Genomic DNA, 18,348 nt, shown 5'->3' with positions numbered 1-18,348 from the left:
GATCCATACAATAATTAAGTGGTTTGTACATTACCCCCATGAATCCAAATCCTCCTCTGCAACAGCCCCAGACAATCATATTCCAATCTATTAGAAATCGCTGCAATATAAGTTATCCTATACCAGCTGGGAGACCAAATCTTAATGGGGAAATGGTGTCATAGTGATGGCAATGTATCAGGAATCCAGAGATCCAGGTTAATTCCCTGAGGCCATGGGTGTAAATCTCACCACAGCAGTCGGCAGAATTAAATTTCTAATAATAAATATGTAGTTGGAAGCTAGAATCACTGTAACAACCAGCATGAATGTCATTAATAAAAAAAAACTGATTGACAGAGATCCTTTAAGCAAGGAAATCTGCCATCCTCATCCAGTCTGGCCTACACCTACAGCAAGTTTGTTGAGTTTAAACTGGCCCCTACAATGGACTTGCAAGCCACTCATTTCAAGGGCAACCTTGAACCCTTCTGCTCCAAAGAATGGATCCTTACATATAAAATGCATTACACTTCCTAGTATGTGCAACAACCTTGACTATTATCTTAAATCGAAGTTTAGTGTAACTGTTAGCACATTTGGGATTGTTCGACAAGTACTGCCCAATGGCAGAATCATATCTAACAGTTCATGACTGTGGGAATTTGCAATTATTGTTTACTCAACACTGACCACAAAATAGGACCAGCGTGTTTGTGCCAATGTTCTTGATAAAAATAATATGAAACCAAGGAAATTAAAATACAACCCAATGCTCCAACATCTTGTTTCTGTACATAAACAGTAGGCCTTTTTAACAATGCAGTTAACTAAAAAGACATAGTAACATATTTGAGATGTACAATTCTACCCTTACTATAGCAATTGATACACCCCATGGCATCACAAAGGCAAATGGAAAGTTTCAGTCGATTGGTGCAAATTTTATTTGGTTAACATTAATTGAAAAGGCATTATTTTCAAGTAGAGCAGATGTTGCTGGCAGGTCATGTCTCATCCCACAATCAGTTGCATAATTGTTGACATTTTTGCAGACAAGACATAAGAAGTAGGTTATACAGCCTCTCAGCTTTCTCATTATGTATAAGCTCAAGCATTCTCATTCATTCTATAAGGCTGTGGCTTTCCCACCCAATCCTCATAACTCCCAATTTCCCATGCCCAAAACAAGATCTATTGATATCCTCGAGTGTTCATAACATTACCACATCCTTCTGGGGTAGAAAACGCCAAGGAATTACAATCCTGAGTGAAGAAACATCTTGAATCCTAAACAGCCATTCCATTACCTTCATAATGCAACCCCTAGTTCTAAACTCTGCAGCCAAGGGAAAATCCTCTTAGTATCTAGCCAATCAAGTTCTTTAATAATTGTATATGCTTCAATGAGAGAAGATAGTGGTGTAATAAATGTCACAATTTGCAATCCCAGGCCCAGGCTAATATTTCAGGTTCATATTCTACTCTGAAAACTGGTGGGATTTCAATTCAAGTGCTAAATTTCAGAGTTGAAAGCTAGTTATAGTACTGGTCATCATGAAACGATCAATTGTCATAAAAACCCAACTGATTCATAAATATCCATGGGTTGGAAATCTACTATTTTATACCTGATCTCACTTACAGATTGATAGGAACATGATCAGGTCTTAACAGACCACTGAAATAGCCTAACAAACCACTCCATTCAAAGGTGATTAGGGATGCACAACAAATTCTGGTCTTGTCACTAACAGTCTTAAGCCAAGAATTGAATAAGTTAAAATCTCCTCCCATTCTTCTTAACTATTGTGAATTCCTTACCAATCGACACAACTGATGTTTATGTTGCTTCAGCTTAAATATATAATTTTTAATTGCGTTCCTTGACCACTTCTGGATATCTATTTAAAACGTGGTGCTGTCCAAAGAGTAGTTGAATTAATTACTTGCCTACCTTTCCTCAACATAACAGCAAGAAGCTGCACAACCACCTGATTAAGGAGCAGCACTCCGAAAGCTAGTGCTTCCAATTACCTGTTGGACCATAACTTGGTGTTGTGCAATTATTAATTTTGTACACCCCAGTCCAACACCAGCATCTCCAAATCATGAGCATGAAGCTGGAATTCTTTTACTTACATCAAAAAGAATGAAAGTCTCTTGAATATTGCGAGTGATTTGCAGCTGAAACTCCAAATCAAACCAAGATTCCACAAATTGTGCACTAACAAACAAGCTCAGATAAAGCTGACGTACTAAATGTTCTTTTTTTGTTCAAGTTCATTCTTGACATTATGCGCTTTACATTGCTTCATAAGGTCCTCCAGAGATGATAAAATGTGTCCTTGGAAAAGACGAACCTTTGCCAATATAGGTTGGGAATCTCTACAATGAACCGTTATTGTTAGATGACTTTTTTGAAAAAAAACCTGTTACATTCATTGCTTAAAGTTAAACGCATTCCAAAAAGCTCATGTATTATCACAGTTTCCCTTTCTATGAACACAGTAAAAACAAACTCTTTGGCGATGATCCATCAGCTTTTTTTACAATGGACACATACATATAAAAAACTTTACACGTCTTACATTGAGAAGGGGCGGTTATATTTAGTGCTTTGACCCCTATGTTTCATGTACTTCCTGGCGCGCTCTCTTCAGCTTCCCTTCCAGCTCCTGACACACGCACACACACACACACACACAGAGAGAAGCAAAGGCACCTCACCTCGTCTACTGTCCGCTTGGGAAGGTGCAGGATCCCCAAAAGCAGTTTCAGCTTCACTGCCGACGATAAACCGTGAAAACACACTCGGATATTGTCCACGACGTCCTTAGTGAGCAACGAGGCGATGCTAGGAGGCGCCCAGAGCTCATCGGCTGAGCCGAGCTTGTTGTGCAGCCACAAACCTGTGTCGCTCTCCCTCATGGACGCCATCTTGAAGAAGGAGATTTGAATGGACGGGCATTAACCGGGACGACGAGAGCCTTTGCTGTGGGCTCCGCCTCCTTGCCATAGGGCCACGCCCCCTCGCCGCTGGGGCCCCTCTTCCTACAACTGCAACACAACCACGCTGCAGCCCCGCCCACATCCCAAAACCCCTCCCCCACTCCTGTTGGGGAGCCACCAATGGAAGAACGGTCAATGCTGCAGTCAGTTATTCTGATTGACGTGCTGGTGAACCGCCTCCCCCGTCGGGCCGCTTCGCCGATTGGTTAGAATTCACGTCGATCATATGCATGACCGCCCCTCCCTCCCTGCGCATCCGTTACTCGTCTGGTCGGATCGAGGCGGGGCTGTTTGGTACGGTCGAGTGGTTTTAAATTTGAAATCTTTCTCTTGGTAGGTTTTATACTTAGAGCGGTTTTGAGAGGGGTTTGTTGCCATTTAATTTTTAAAAGTGCAGTTTTTCGATAGGCAACTGGAAATAACGCAGGTTTTCTTCCTCCACCCGCCCTCGTCTGAAACAGGGTCGCTGCTGCCGCCGCGGGGGATCATGGCCGTTCCTTCGCTCTGTGTCTTCGTCCTGCTCGCTGCCGGCTTCATAGCCGAAGTCAACGGTGATTCTGGGACTGTGATCCCGGCTGAAAGTAAGTTCCCGATTCTCTTTCCCCCCCACCCACGCCCAAATCCGTATTTTCATAGCATGACAGTTTGGACCGTCTCGGATAGGGCTTGCTGACTGTCCTGGGTTGCCTGGGAAACTCCTGGAATTAAAGGTCCGTTTTCCAGGAGGCTGCTGAGAGCAAAACCAAATAAAGACGCATACCGGCGTGAAAGCGAAACGTGTCTTTGTTTTTAAAAAAAGCCTTTGCATGTATGTTTATTCACATTTTAGAGCACTGGGTTGTGATGGTAAGGGTTTATCCCTTTCTACTGCAAAGATGTCCCTAAGGGAAGGGAAACCCATTAAGTCTTTCTATCAAGCTTCTTTGTTGTATCGAATGGATAACTAGAGATGGCTCTAGTCATCAATACCTACATACCAAGCTGTATGGCTAATTATCAAAACCCATCCAGCAAGCAAATGGTTTGTGTGATTTTGCTCTTCCAGGTGTCATGGTAAGGTGGTATATGCTGTATGTTTTGGGTAGGCAGAAGTGGGTACCGCAGATGCTGGAGATCAGAGTCAAGATTAGAGGGGTGCTGGAAAAGCACAGCAGGTCAGGCAGCATCTGAGGAGCAGGAAAATTGACCTTTCAGGCAAAAGCCCTCTATCAGGAATGGGTATGTGTTGGGTGACCAGTGGCAGCAAGATGTATGACTACCTCCAGCTCAGCCAAAGTTAATCTTAAAAGTGATAATGGTACAGGAATCCCAGAATGGCAGTTTCAGAAGGTGGATTCACATAAAACAAAAATCTGGAATATAAAATTGGCAGTGAAAGTGACTGTGAAGCTGTCCAGTTGTCATGTACATCCATTTGCTGTAAAGATGTGCCTTAGGGAAGGAAACCTGATTTGTCCTTCTATTGAGCCTCTTTATTGTAACAGATGGAAAACTAGGAGTGGCTCTAGTCAGCAATATCTACATACCAAGAATTAATTTTAAGAATTTTTAGGTTAAACGTTTTGCTTACAAAAGACTTTCCCTTCTGATATTGTATTCAGAAAGACTGGGGCAAACAAATACTTGGGTATGGACACTGCCCATTAGCTTAGGTTTTTGTAAGTCAATGGGGATTTGTGAAAAAATAATGTTTAATCAATTTATTTAAGTTCTTTCAGGAAGTAGTTTGTTGTGGGTAAAGGGAAACCAATTGATCTACAAAATTTCCAGAGAATTTGATAAGATGCTACATAAAAGCTTTTTGTGGAAAATTAAAAGCAAGGTGTAATGTATTGGCATGCATAGAAAATTGAAAAATGTGTTGCTGGAAAAGTGCAGCAGGTCAGGCAGCATCCAAGGAGCAGGAGAATCGACGTTTCGAGCAGAAGCCCTCCTTCAGGAATCTTCTTCAGGGCTTATGCCCGAAACATCGATTCTCCTGCTCCTTTGATGCTGTCTGACCTGCTGCGCTTTTCCAGCAACACATTTTTCAGCTCTGATCTCCAGCATCTGCAGTCCTCACTTTCTCCATGCATAGAAGATTGGCTAGCTAACAAGAAAAAGGCGTTATTGGGTCAATTTCTAGTTGACAATATGGTCTACCACAAGGATCAGTGCTGGGGATCTTGTGCTTTTATAATTGTTTAAGTTATTTGGATGAAGGGAACTAAGGTAGAGTCACTAAATTTGCTAATGAACACAAAGATAGGTAGGAAAGTAAGTTGTAAAGAGACTATTAAGAAAGCTATTAAGCAAGTAATTAGGAAAGTTAATAGAATGTTAGTTATTGCAAGCAGGATAAAATACAAAACAGGGAGGTTATGGTTTATCTCTGCAAGGCAGTAGTGAGACCATAACGAGAACACCTTGTTAATCTCCTTATTTAATGATGAATGGATGGATGGAGGTGTACTGGAGGCAGTTCAGAGAAGGTTTCCTACTCTAATACCTGAATTGGGAGGGTGTATTCGGAGGAAAGATTGGACAGGCTATGTTTATATTCACTCGAGTTCGTAAGAGTAAGTGGTGACTTGATTGAAATATATAGAATGCTGCGGGGTCTTGACAGGATGAAGGTGAAAAGGATAGTTCCTCTGCATCTTTGGATCACTGATCTAAAATAGAGAGTTGCCCATTTAAGGCAAGTTTGCTTTCTCTAACTTGAATCTTTGGGACTCTTTTCCTCAAGCGGTGGAAGCAGTCTTTTGAACATTTTTATTGTAGGTGTACTAAAGGGTCTGTTTCCATGCTGTATGATTATAACTCTTAAGTAGATAGATTCTTCATATGCAAGCAGATGCAGAATTATTAGGCTATGTGGGAAAGTGGAACTATCAGATTGCCTGTGATTTTTTTTTTGGGTAGAGGCTTGAGGAGATGATGTCCTGCTATATCAAGTAACACTTGAAAAGAAATAATTACTTAATAAAACATAGGAACACGAATAGCATATTCAGCTCTTTGAGTTTGTTCCACCATTCGTTGAGACCATGGCTGATCTGTTGCCTAACTCCATACTCCTTAATACCTTTGCTCAACAAACAACAATCAAACTCAAATTTAAAACCAGCAACTGATCCAGCTGCCATGTGTAAGATAGTTCCAAACATCTACCAGTGTTTGAATATTGAATTCTTTCATTGTACTGCTCCTGAATAGTCTTGCCCTTATTCTCAGACTATGCCTCTTGGTTCTAAAGTCCCCAACCAGTGGAAATAGTTTATCTACATTGGCTTTTTCTGTTAATATCTTGAAGACTTCGATCAGATCACCCTTCTACATTCTAGAGAAAAAGCAGTGAGGGGCTGGGTGCAGTTGTGTGGTAAATTATGGGGGGGGAAAAAAAGTTAAGGAGGTGGAGGGCCCTGGAAGGGATTGAGGTGTCCAGAACAAGTGATAGGACAAAGAGTAGGGAGTTTTGAGAAGATTTGTAGCTCAGGTTGATATTCTGGATGTAGGTTTGCTCACTGACACTATTCCAGGTCACATCTTCAGTGAGCCTCCGCATGAAGCGCTGGTGATGTAGCCAGCTTTCTCTTTGTGTTTAGGTTTTCTTGGGTAGTTGATGTCATTTTCTGTTTTTTTACTGAGGGGGGATAAAAACAGGAAATGACATCACCAACCCAAGGAAACCTAAATACACAAATAGAAAGCAGGCCATGCCCTTAGCGCTTCATCCGGAGGCTCACTGATGTTACCTAGTATGGTGATGAAACGTCTGAAAACAAACTTTCCAGCTCAGCGAGCAAACCTGCATCCAAAGAGTAGGGAAATAATCAGGAAGCTGATAGCAGATAAACAGACAACTATGAGAAGGGGGGGGGGGGAGGGGGGGGGAGGTGTTTCACTTAAATACATGCAATATACAGAACCAGGTAAATGAGCTTCTGGCTCAGATTGAAATTGTCGGGTATGATGTTATGGCTCGTGAAGTGTGGCTGCAAAAGTATCAGGACGGGGATCCATATACAGAGGAGCCCGATTATCTGAGCGAGATGGGCAGGCACTATTTTGTTTGGATAATTGATTGATTTATTCGGTTAATTGATTCAATACCTTTCCTCTGGGCTCAGTTTTCTGTTAAGTCCGCTCCCTGTTTGGGAGATGAGGCAGCAGCAGCATTGCGCAAGGCTCCCCCACCCCGTTCAACACCGACCCCCCCACCTGCCCCTAACCTTATCCAATATTGCCCTCCACCCGCCCCAACCTCGCCCAATGCAGCCGTCGCCAACCCAGTCCAATTCCACACCCCTGCCCGCCCCAACACTGCCCCTCAACAATGTCCAACACTGCCCGCCCCCAACCTGTTCAGTACTGCCCAGTGGTCATCCCCAAACCCGTCCAATGGCACCCCTGCCCGCCCCCCAATCCTGTCCAACACTGCCCTCTGCCTGCCCCCAACCCTGTCCAATGCAGCCCCCTGCCCGCCATCCAAATCCATTCCCAACGCCACCCCCTGCCTGCTCCCAACGCTGTCCCACGCATGTCCCCAACCCTGTCCAATGCAGCCTCGCGCTCATCCCCAAACCTGTCCAATGGCACCCCCGCCCGCCCCCATCACCCCCACCCACCTCCGTCCACTCCAGGGGGCAGCCGGACTGGACACCAACAACAAGACTGCTGCTGTTGCCACCTTTCGGGGAGGGTGAGTCTCCAAATAGAGCGCATGCGCACACACCCCTTTGTTCTGCAACTGAAGTATGTGGGGGGAGAGAGGGTGGGAGGTTAGTCATTTGGAGATGGTGCCTGGGCTCCCATCAGTCCACGACCAATTTCCAGCAGCATGTCAATAAGCTGACTTCACTTTTAATCATTGTAAACAAAAGTCGTGATCAGTGTTGGAAACAGTCTTTGATGTAATGTTTCTATCAGGACCTTGAGATCTCCTTCAGATAATCCGATATTCGGGTAATCGAGGTTCCTCTGTATCCAAGGATACATGTCCCATTGAATGGATAGGCATGTGCCAGAGGGGGTTGTTGTTGCTTTGTTATTAAGAAATGAAATTAAATCAATGGCAAAAAGTGATGTAGGCTTGGAAGGCATGAAATCTGTGTGGGTAGAGTTGAGGAACTGCAAAGGAAAGATGATGCTGATGGGAGTTATGTACAGGACCCCTAGCAGTAGTCAGGATGTGGAGCAGAAAATAAATCTGGATACAGAAAACGCATGTAAGAAGAGGACAGCATAAAAGCAAAAGAAAAGGCATAAATTGTGGTGAAGATTAGTGGGAAGCCAGAGGATTGGAAAGCTTTTAAAAACCAGAAGAGGATATAATTGAAAAAGCAATATGGGGAGAGAAGATGAATTGTGAGGCTTATATTAACCAGTATATTAAAGAGGGGAGGGAAATTGCCACGTGGGGAGGGAAATTGCAGTCTCTAAAGAAGGCGGCCATCTGGTGTGTTCTGTGGTGGAACTGGTTCTCCTGGGGGCAGATACGGCGGAGGAATTGGGAATACAGGATGGCGTTTTTGCAAGAGGTAGGGTGGGAAGAGATGTAATCCAGGGAGCTGTGGGAGTCGGTGGGTTTGTAAAAAATGTCAGTGTCAAGTCGGTCGTCATTTAATGGAGATGGAGAGATCCAGGAAGGGGAGGGAGGTGTCAGAGATGGTCCAGGTAAATTTAAGGTCAGGGTGGAATGTGTTGGTGAAGTTGATGAATTGCTCAACCACCTCGTGGGAGCACGAGGTGGTGCTAATGCAGTCATCAATGTAGCGGAGGAGAGGTGGGGAGTGGTGCCGGTGTAATTACGGAAGATCAACTGTTCTATGTAGCCAACAAAGAGACAGGCATAGCTGGGGCCCATATGTGTGCCCATGGCTACCCCTTTGGTCTGGAGGAAGTGGGAGGATTCGAAGGAGAAATTAAGGTTTCAAGAGGGTGAGAATACAGGAGCAGGGATGTACTACTGAGGCTGTACAAAGCTGTAGACAGACTGAATTTGGAATACTGTGAGCAGTTCTGGGTGCCATATCTGAGGAAGGATTTGCTGGCTTTGGTCAGAGTCCAGAGGACATTTACAAAATTGTTCTTGGGGGTGACGAGCTTGTTACATGAAGAGCGGATGAGGACTTTGAATTTTTACTCCAATGGATTTTGCAATGATGGGAGGGAATCTCCTTGGAACTTAGTGAATACTGAGAGGCCTGGATAAAGTGGACACGGAGAAGATATTTCCATGCATAGGAGAGATTAGGACCCAAGGACGTAGCCTCAGATGAAGTGATGATCCTTTAGAACTGAAATGAGGAGGAATTTCTTCAGCATGAAGATGATATATCTGTGGGACCTATGTAACCCCTACATACCTCCAGGGATTCCTTTTGTCCCAGCTGCCTGTATTTGAGCCATACCTCCTCTCATTAAAGCCTCCATATCTGTTGTCATCCAGGGTTACTTATTCCTGTCAACCTTGCCTTTCATCCTCCAAAGGAACATATAGACTTTGAACTCTCAATGTCTCTTTTAAAGACTTGCCAAGCTCCCTTTGCCAGCAAACTACTCCAATCAAAAGGTAACCAATTAGAATCTGCTCCTCATAGTAAACTTAGCAGAAAACATAGGAAGCCACCTCTGATTAGAGAAGCAACAGGATTGCTGACAGCAGGAGGAAGTCTCTTGAGGTCATAGTGCTGGAAGAAATGGTCAGGTGAAGCAGGACCACTGGTAGAGTGATGAAACAGGTAGAACAGCCAGAGGACAGGTGAAATGTGAGGTTGTTGAGCCTGGGGAGTCAGACTGGGGTGAAGTGAATTCGCAAATGGAAAAGAAGAATTGCAAAATAGAGTTAAAAAGTGCTGTAAAGGTTGGATCTGGGCTGTGGAGAGAGGGGTTGGCAGAAAAGGGGAGGCCCAGGTAATGAAAAAAAGGAATCCCTGAAAACTAAAAGGTAGCTGTCAAAAATCTCATGTAGATCTTTCAAAAATATTTTGATCCCTGAATTACTGCTATATACATAACACAGTAACAGTGTTTATGATTTTATGTTTTAACTTGTTAAATGTGTGAGACATGAGATTTTAATAATAACTGTCAAGCGCATTTTAGCTGTTTTTAATGCTTCTTCCACAGGTCGTCCCTGTGTTGACTGCCATGCGTTTGAATTTATGCAGAGAGCATTACAAGACTTGAAAAGGACTGCAAATAACCTAAACACGCGGGTAAATGTATATTGTTCATTATAACCAGTCGATAAAGTAAATCGAAGCAGAACAAACTTAAACATTTATTGCTATGAGCCATTCAAAATTTATTCAGTAATTTTAATTTACAAACAGAAGTGTTCATGTTGTAGGTAAATTGTAACAGGTATGTAAGAAAATATAGCTTAACTTTCAGAGGTGGTGAAATGTATGATGGATTGCATTAACACGATGCAAATTGGTAGGTATGTTTATTGCAACATATCACCATAAAATCATCGCAAATTGTCAGATACACTTATTGCAATATATCACCATAAAATCATCTGAATTACTATATGGAGTTGCAGTTAGAATAAGGGGCGAGGAAAGCATCCCTTTCACTATGTAAAACTGCATTTAGTTCATTGTCATAGGCAATGGGTAACCAGAGGGCCAAATCATCTTGATTACTGTTGTTGCTACTGCTTATCCCACAGAGGAGATCTGCACTTCACGCCCATCCGTGTTGTCATCCTCACCCATCCATTGTAGTTCATGTGCAACACACTTGATATGTCATCCAACTATCCTAGGTTGACCCCTCAATCTGTTGCCATCTAGTTTGTCTTTGAGAAGAGATTGCTGCAACTTTTGAGCTCTGCTCAAATGAATGAGATACTGACGTTTCTGGATGTTGCTTTTTAAAAGTACTTTTTGATGTTGTAATTCGAAGTACCTCGAGATTATTTTAGGATTTGCATATGGAATATCTTAGCATCTGCATTTCTATTTCTTTCCAGAGATCTTTACTTAAACATGATTTGGTTGTGATGGATGTTAGTTTGGCCTCTGCTTGAATATTGTATTCTCCAGCTTTTTACTAGTATTCATTGCTAAAATAAATAATCCATTTGAGAATAGATAATCATATTTATATTTGGGGATGAGTCACTTCCTTTAGATTTGTATCTTTTTTTTTAAAAAGGCTAATCACAGGATCAGGATCACAATTTATTATGGTGCAGAAGGAGGCCATTCAGCCCATGGTGCCCACACTGGCTGTATTATCTAGTGCCAATCTCTTGCCTTTTCTCCCTATCCCTGACACCATTTCTATCCAAAAAAAACACCCATTGCCCTCTTAAATACCTCAATTAAATGTGCCTCCACTAAATTGTGTTTTCCATACCCTAACAACTCACTAGATGGAAACGTTTTTTTTCCTCAAATAATTCCTGCTTTGTTTGCACATCACTTTAAACCAACACCCCTTTGTTGTTTCTTTGACAAGTAGACACAGCTTCATCCTATCTATTCTGTGCAACCCACACATGATTTTGAAAACCTCAATCAGATTTCCTCTTGGCTGCCTTCTATCCATGAAGAACAATCCAATGTTTTCAATCTATGCTCATAGCTAAAGTTCACCATATCTGGTACCATTCTAGTAAATACCAATTTAGCACTCTGTCCAATGAGTACACACATTTTTACTACAATGTTGCACTCACAGCCATACATGGTACTTTTAGCTGAGGTCTAACAAGTATCTTGTACAAGTTCAACATCCACCTCCTTGCTCTTGTACTCATACTGTAAATAAAATCAAGAACCCTGTATGCCTTATTACCTTCCTTCTTCATCTGTCCTGCCACCGTCAATGATCTGTGTGCTTTGACTAAGATCATAAATTGTTAGTACATTTTATTAATGCAATGCAGAAATCTGAAATACTTTCAATTATATTTTAAATATTTCTTCAGTCTTTTAAATATTCTAAATTATTTTCATGCATATTAGAACTAAATTGTGATGGCTATATATGATATTCAAATTTGCTGATTACTTGGACTACAGTCAAATTGCAACATAAAGAAATATAGATTATTTTTAAGAGGAAAGAGCATTTGCATATAAATTTGATTTATATCTATGTTTACAGACTGATGATCTGCTGCTGAGAGTGGAAAAGCGGGCATTATGTGACTGTCTGCCTTCAAATCTGTTAGCCTGATGTATTAGAGGTGGGCCGCGACACTTTGCTCAGAACATATTCCTGTGCCTCGTGACATGCAAATGAAATATGTCTCAAGCGTTTGAAATATGTCTTAAGCGTTTGAGATGAGCTAAATATTCACAGTGAAATAATAAATATGTTTCAGAGACCTTTTTCAAAAAAAGGCAAATAAACTATTTGATTCCTGAAGGCACTGTTGTTTGAAATTCTCTTCCTATTCCTGTCTTCAGATGTCTTCTGAAAACCATTTTTCTTTCACTGATCTTTCTATTTCTCCCTTTCCCTTCAATTAATATTTTCAAAGCTACCCAACCTACCTGTCCTGTTGTCAAATATTTTGCATCTTTTTTTCTGTGAGGAATAGGTGTAATGTGACTGCATGTAAATTTTAATATGCTAGTTGGCATAATTTGTTTGCACTTTTATTTATCCTGCACTTCACTAGAAAGCATGAACTGTGATGTAATAAGACAGCTTAATATTGTATTGTGTTTATCCCTGTACTATTAGCTTTCACAGGGATAGGGCAGGAAAGGAGAGTTGAGAAACAAGTTTAACCATGATTCAGTTGATTGATGTGCAAATTGAAGGGGCCATTGGTCTACCCTGCTTCTATTTCTTGTGTCCTTATAGGATTCCATTATGTTCAATTATTGGTGAGTAGAATGTACTTTACTATGTCTTGTAAGATTTAAATATTTAGTGGGGGAAAATGTGGTTTTGTGTCAAGTTAACAAGTAATTTTCTATGCTAATATATGTTTGATCCTAAAAGTGTAACTTATTTCATAATGAGAATATGCATGGTACTGTTACAAATATAACATGCTACATTGAAGTAAAATTCTACTCTATGAAACACTTTGAATTGACTTATTTTGTTGCAATTTACTGTATAAAAATCAGTGTGCTTCATTAAAATATTTTAATCTTGTTGCTTTTGTCATTCTGAATATTTAGCAGCAGGTTTCACTTGAACAGACTTCCTCTTGCATCATCTTGAATTTAGTGCAAATTAATTTATTTTAAAAAAACTTCATTTCCCTCTCTTGCATCTTGACTATAAGTCAGACTGAAATCCTGTTTTGAGAGAGTTTCTAACCATGAAGCTGTTCAAGTGGTCATATCAGAATAGTTAGAACTCCGCCTCTGGCTAACATCTGTTTGCAAAAAATTGCTTTGTGCTTTTCTCAACAGTTTGTGGAATGCCATTGTAATGTAAATCAGACGTGCGCGGTGAACTTACTTAAAATCTTTTGCATCCTCATACATCATACATTAAGTATTTAGATTATAGTTTTTAAAATATGCAAATTTGCTTTCATAACTAAAATGCAGAGCTACTGAATTTGGAAACTTAACTTTTATGTTAAAACTCCCTTTCAGGAAAGGGATCCAAAATTATCAGGTAAGTAAATGGGGTGGCTCGGTGACTAGCACTGCTGCCTCACAGCACCAGGGTCTCAGGTTTGATTCTGGCCTCTGGTGACTGTCTGTGTAGAGTTTGCATGTTCTCCCTGTCTGCGTGGGTTTCCTCCCACAGTCCAAAGATGTGCAGTTCAGGTGAATTGGCCATGTTAAATTACGCAGTGTTAGGTGCATTAGTCAGAGGGAAATGGGTCTGGGTGGGTTACTCTTTTGGAGGGTCGGTGTGGACCTCTTGGGCCGAAGGGCCTGCTTCCACACTGTAGGGAATCTAATCTAATCTAAATTGAGAATTGCTCTAAGAAAAATACATAAGACAATGGTTTATACTATGGGGTATACTAAGCAGTGTTTTCTGCTACTCTGCAGCCCTGCTTCATTGCAAATTTTGCTGCAAAGTAAAGAACGGGAAGGTGTAAGGTTTGCAGCCTCTGTATCCTTTGGGCCCTCTACATGGCCAGCTATGCTTATTGTTTCTGCTTCCCTCTTTTTTTTTCAATGTCCTTTCAAGTAGTCTCAGACTGCTCTGACCTCTCACAACTGACTATCTCGTAGTTTTCAATGTTATAACAGCATCCACCATTTTCATATCATGCATCTGAGTTTGTAGTAGTGGTGGATACCTAGGTGATGTGAGCCAGTGAGCTGCTTACTCTCTACAAGTCGTCATCCATCGGATGAGCGTAGCGTGGCCAGGCCAATGCAGATATTGGCCAGCGGTTGATGGAATTTTCATGCTCCAGAACCTGAGTCCATGACCTTATCCAGCCAAGTGATGCAGAGGGTACACCCGAGAGTGTGGAAATGGAAACTATTCAACAGCGTCTTCTGTGTAGAATATGTCGTCCAGGTCTTACTACTTCAGAGAAGTGTGCTAAGGATATGGACTTGGTAGATTGTCAGGTTTGGTGTTTTCAGTGAGGTTGCTGTTGCTGTCCATTCTTACTCAGCTTGAGTAGCAGCAGTTTTTGTGATGCATGTGGATTTCAGCAAGAGAGAGGTTGCTAATTGTTGTGGAGCCTGGATATTTAAAGCTATTGACAAACTCCAGTATCTCATTGGCAGTATGAGAATTCTGGATAGGACATTTATCTTTCTGATGCTGATGGTCAGAGAAAACTCTTTACATGTCTGAGAGAGGCTGCCGTTGCTCGTACAGCATAGTCATTGCAGAACACTGGGCTCACTTTTATCTTGAATCCCTGATAAAGGAACAATTATTGCATATTAAAATTCAGATAATGAGTAGGTCGTTTGACCCCATGGCCCTGTTGTGATGAGCAATAAGATGGTACCAGATCTAGTTATGAAACCACACAAAGATCTGCAGTCTGGCAAGGGAAATATTGGAAAGAACTTTCCCATGATTCTCAGCTGTGACTGTCTTAATGGCTCTTCTAGTCATCCATGTTCATTTACAGAACTTGTTCTCTGCCATGCTCACTTTAAAGTGCCAAGATTTCCAGCAATCTTTCACTTTAAACATCACCTTACACTCAGTCTTCATCTGTCATATCCCTCCATGTTAGAATAAGTGAGCCAGATGATATCATTCCCATGTATACATTGAATGAGATTCATTCACTCACTCAGCTTGTAATTCTTGCTGATCTTTCTGTTTGGGACCTAACATCAGGTTGACTTACTCACTATCTTCAGTGCAGTTTTCCTTTCACTGAGACCTAGTCTTGGTGCAATCTAAATAATCAAGGAGCAAAATGTAACTATCACTAGAGAAAATGTGCATTTTGGAAGATCCAATTCAAAAGTGAACTGTATGGTAAATGGAAAAGCCCAAGGGAAAACTGGATGTACAGAGAGATCTGGGTGTTCAGGTCCATTGTACCCTGAAGGTGGCAATAAATGGGTTTAAAGACTGATAAGTCCCTGGACCTGATGGGCTGCATCCCAGGATATTAAATGAAGTAATTATGGGGATCATGACTGAACCAGTCGTAATCTTCCAAGGCTACTCCGATTCTGGAAACGTCCCAGAGGATTGGAAAATTGCTCATGTTACACCTTAGAAAGGGAAGGAGACAAAAAGCACATAACTAATAGGCCAGTTAGTGTAATATCCTGCCATTCTGAAAATGTTAAGCTTATTGTAAAGCATGTAACAGCAGAGAATTGAGAAATGAAAATGTGCTCAATATGCATGTACAAAATGTGCATGCTAGGTAACACAGCCAGCCCTGCCAATGACATCATCTTCTCCACTTATATTTATTGTGCACATTTGGGCATCACCATGTTTTTTGCGAGTTTAACAATGAGTGTATGCGCAGAATGCAGACTGAACCATTTCAGATGTCAGACGCAACCTTTAGAAATATATAAAACAGTTAAACAGAGTCAGTATGGTTACATGAAGGGCAAATTAGAATTCTTTTGAGGATGTAACAAGTCGGACAAAGGAGAAGCAGTGTGTATAATCTATTTGGATTTCTGGAAGGCCTTTGATAAGGGACTACATGTTTGGTTTGATCACAATTATTTGCAGCATATATTAATGTCCTGAATGACTCAAGTGAATGTACTATCGCTTGGTTTGTGCATGACACAAAAGTGGGTGGCAATGTAAGTGCTGAGGGTGACAATCTGCAGAAGGATATGAACAGGTTAAACAAGTCACAGATGGCATACAATGTGGTAAAATGTGAGATTATGTACTTTGGCCAGATGAATAGAGGAGATGAATATTATTTAAATTTAGAGGGATTTGAGGATGCACATAAATCCCAAATAACAAGCATACAAGTTCAGAAGATTATAGGTAAAGCTGATGGACCTTTTAGCCTTTAAATTCAAAGGGAATGGAGTATAAGAATTGTAAAGTTTTACTAATACAATATAATGCATGAGTTTTAGTCCCACACTTGGGACTAAAACTGTTCAAATTATTCCTTTTATCTAAGGAAAGAAACACTGGCATTGGAGGCATCCAGAGAAGGATAATTTGGTTGATCCTGAGTACAGAGTGATTGTCCTGTGAGGATCAGTTTAATAGAATTGGTCTGTATTTATTGAACAAAGGAAATTACAGCACTGGAACAGGCACTTTGACCCTTCAAGCCTGTGCCGATTCAGATCTTCTATCTAAACCTGTTACCTGTTTTCTAAGAATCTGTATCCCTCTGCTCCCTGCCCATTCATGTATCTGTCCAGATGCATCTTAAATGATGCTATCATGCCTGCCTCTGCCACCTCTGCTGGCAACAGGTTCCAGGCACCCACCATCGTCTGCGTAAAGAACTTTCTATGCATAACTTCCTTAAACCTTTCCCCTCCCACCTTGAACTTGTGACCCCTAGTGATTGAGTCTCCCACTCGTGGGGGGGGGGGAGCTTATTGCTATCCACCTTGTCTATGTCTATATATCTCTGATTTTGTAGACCTCCAGTCAGACCTCCCCTCAACCTCTGTGTTTCTAATGAAATTAAGCCTAATTTATTCAACCTGTCTTCATAGGTAGCACCCTCCATATCAGGCAACATCCTGCTGAGCCTCCTTTGCGCCTTCTCCAAAGCATCCATATCTACATAATGTGGCAACCAGAACTGTATGCAGTTTTCCAAATGTGGCAGAACCAAAGTCTTATACAACTGTAGCATGACCTGCCAACTCTTAGACTCTACCCTGTCCGATGAAGGCAAACATGCTATGTGCCTTCTTGACCACTCTATCGACCTGCGTTGCCACCTTCAGGATACAATGAACCTGAACACCCAGATCTCTCTGTACATCATTTTTCCCCAGGACATTTACATTTACTATATGGTTCACTTTTGAATTGGATCTTCCAAAATGCATCACCTCCTATTTGCCTGGGTTGAACTCCATCTGCCATTTCTCTGCCCAACTTTAGAAGTTCAGAAGAATGAGAGGCTGCCTTATTGAAACATACAAGATTTTTAAAGTCCATAACGTGATAGATCTGGAAAAGTTGTTTCCCCTTTTGGGAAAGTCCACAACCAGAGGGTATAATGGCAGAAGGGGGAGCAAAAGGCAAGATCTTAAGGCACTAAGTTAGATAGCTATATTTAGTACCAGCAACGTACAAACATAAATAAGAGTATTACAGGAGCAGAAGAGCTGTAATTAAGGATAATGAGCCAACAGCCATGGCTGTGTGTGTGGGTGCGCGTGTGCATTGGGGACCAGTGGAGGAGACCATGATGGATCACCCATCCACTCTGCACTTCTGTTTGAAGACTGTTGTGAATGCTTCATTGAGGATGGTGATGTTTGTGAAGCCTTTGCTCTCAAGTCCCATTACCATTCACAACCAGCTATGGCAGGACTGCAGAGCTTAGGTCTGAACCATTGGTTGTGCAATTGCTTAGCTCTGTCGTTTGCTGCTTATGCTGTTTGGTATCCGTTTTGTTGCGTCACCAGATTAACACACTTTTAGCTACACCTGGTGCTAATTCTGACATACCTTCCTATACTCTTTTATTGAACCAGAGTTCATGCCCCTGGGATTGATGGTAATGTAGAGTGAGGAACATCTCCGGCCATGTGTTTGCAGTTTGATTCAGCTGTATCTGATCGTGCCCATTGCCTCATGGATGTCCAGTCTTGAATTGCTAGATCTGTTTGAAATCTGCCTCATTTATCACTGTGATAGCACCGTACAATACGATTTGAGATATTGTGAATATGGAAGCAGGACTTTGTCTTCACATAGGCTCTGTGGTGGTCACTCCAACTGATCCTATCACAGACAGATGCTTTCTGTGCAGGCAGA

At 41.5% G+C, this 18,348-nt stretch overlaps 2 protein-coding genes across 2 annotated transcripts in view; one reads left to right on the top strand and one right to left on the bottom strand.

The window, feature by feature from the left end:
- The window catches only part of nelfa (negative elongation factor complex member A), a 69,361-nt gene extending 66,356 nt beyond the window's left edge, over positions 1 to 3,005 (bottom strand). Inside the window, exon 1 of the mRNA XM_072575182.1 lies at positions 2,710 to 3,005. Within this exon, the coding sequence (XP_072431283.1) occupies positions 2,710 to 2,919 (210 nt within the window). The 5' untranslated portion in view covers positions 2,920 to 3,005. The remainder of the gene's footprint in view (positions 1 to 2,709) is intronic.
- Positions 3,006 to 3,115: 110 nt separating this feature from the next.
- On the top strand, positions 3,116 to 13,107 carry nicol1 (NELL2 interacting cell ontogeny regulator 1). Its single transcript, XM_072575195.1, has 4 exons — positions 3,116 to 3,324; positions 3,453 to 3,572; positions 10,105 to 10,193; positions 12,100 to 13,107. Exons 2-4 carry the CDS (start codon positions 3,479 to 3,481, stop codon positions 12,169 to 12,171), a joined length of 255 nt encoding a protein of 84 aa, XP_072431296.1. The 5' UTR covers positions 3,116 to 3,324; positions 3,453 to 3,478; the 3' UTR covers positions 12,172 to 13,107.
- The last annotated feature ends 5,241 nt before the right edge of the window (positions 13,108 to 18,348 follow it).

This window comes from Chiloscyllium punctatum, chromosome 1, assembly GCF_047496795.1.
Source record: "Chiloscyllium punctatum isolate Juve2018m chromosome 1, sChiPun1.3, whole genome shotgun sequence".
Lineage (NCBI taxonomy): Eukaryota > Metazoa > Chordata > Chondrichthyes > Orectolobiformes > Hemiscylliidae > Chiloscyllium > Chiloscyllium punctatum.
The sequence above is the reverse complement of the archived record's forward strand: the minus strand, read 5'-3'. Positions and strand labels throughout refer to the sequence as shown.

Coding starts and splice junctions, on each gene's coding strand:
- nicol1 (XM_072575195.1), top strand. CDS start 3,479: ATGGCCGTTCCTTCGCTCTGTGTCTTCGTCCTGCTCGCTGCCGGCTTC. Junction 3,573..10,104: donor GACTGTGATCCCGGCTGAAA/GTAAGTTCCCGA, acceptor CTTCTTCCACAG/GTCGTCCCTGTGTTGACTGC. Junction 10,194..12,099: donor CAAATAACCTAAACACGCGG/GTAAATGTATAT, acceptor CTATGTTTACAG/ACTGATGATCTGCTGCTGAG.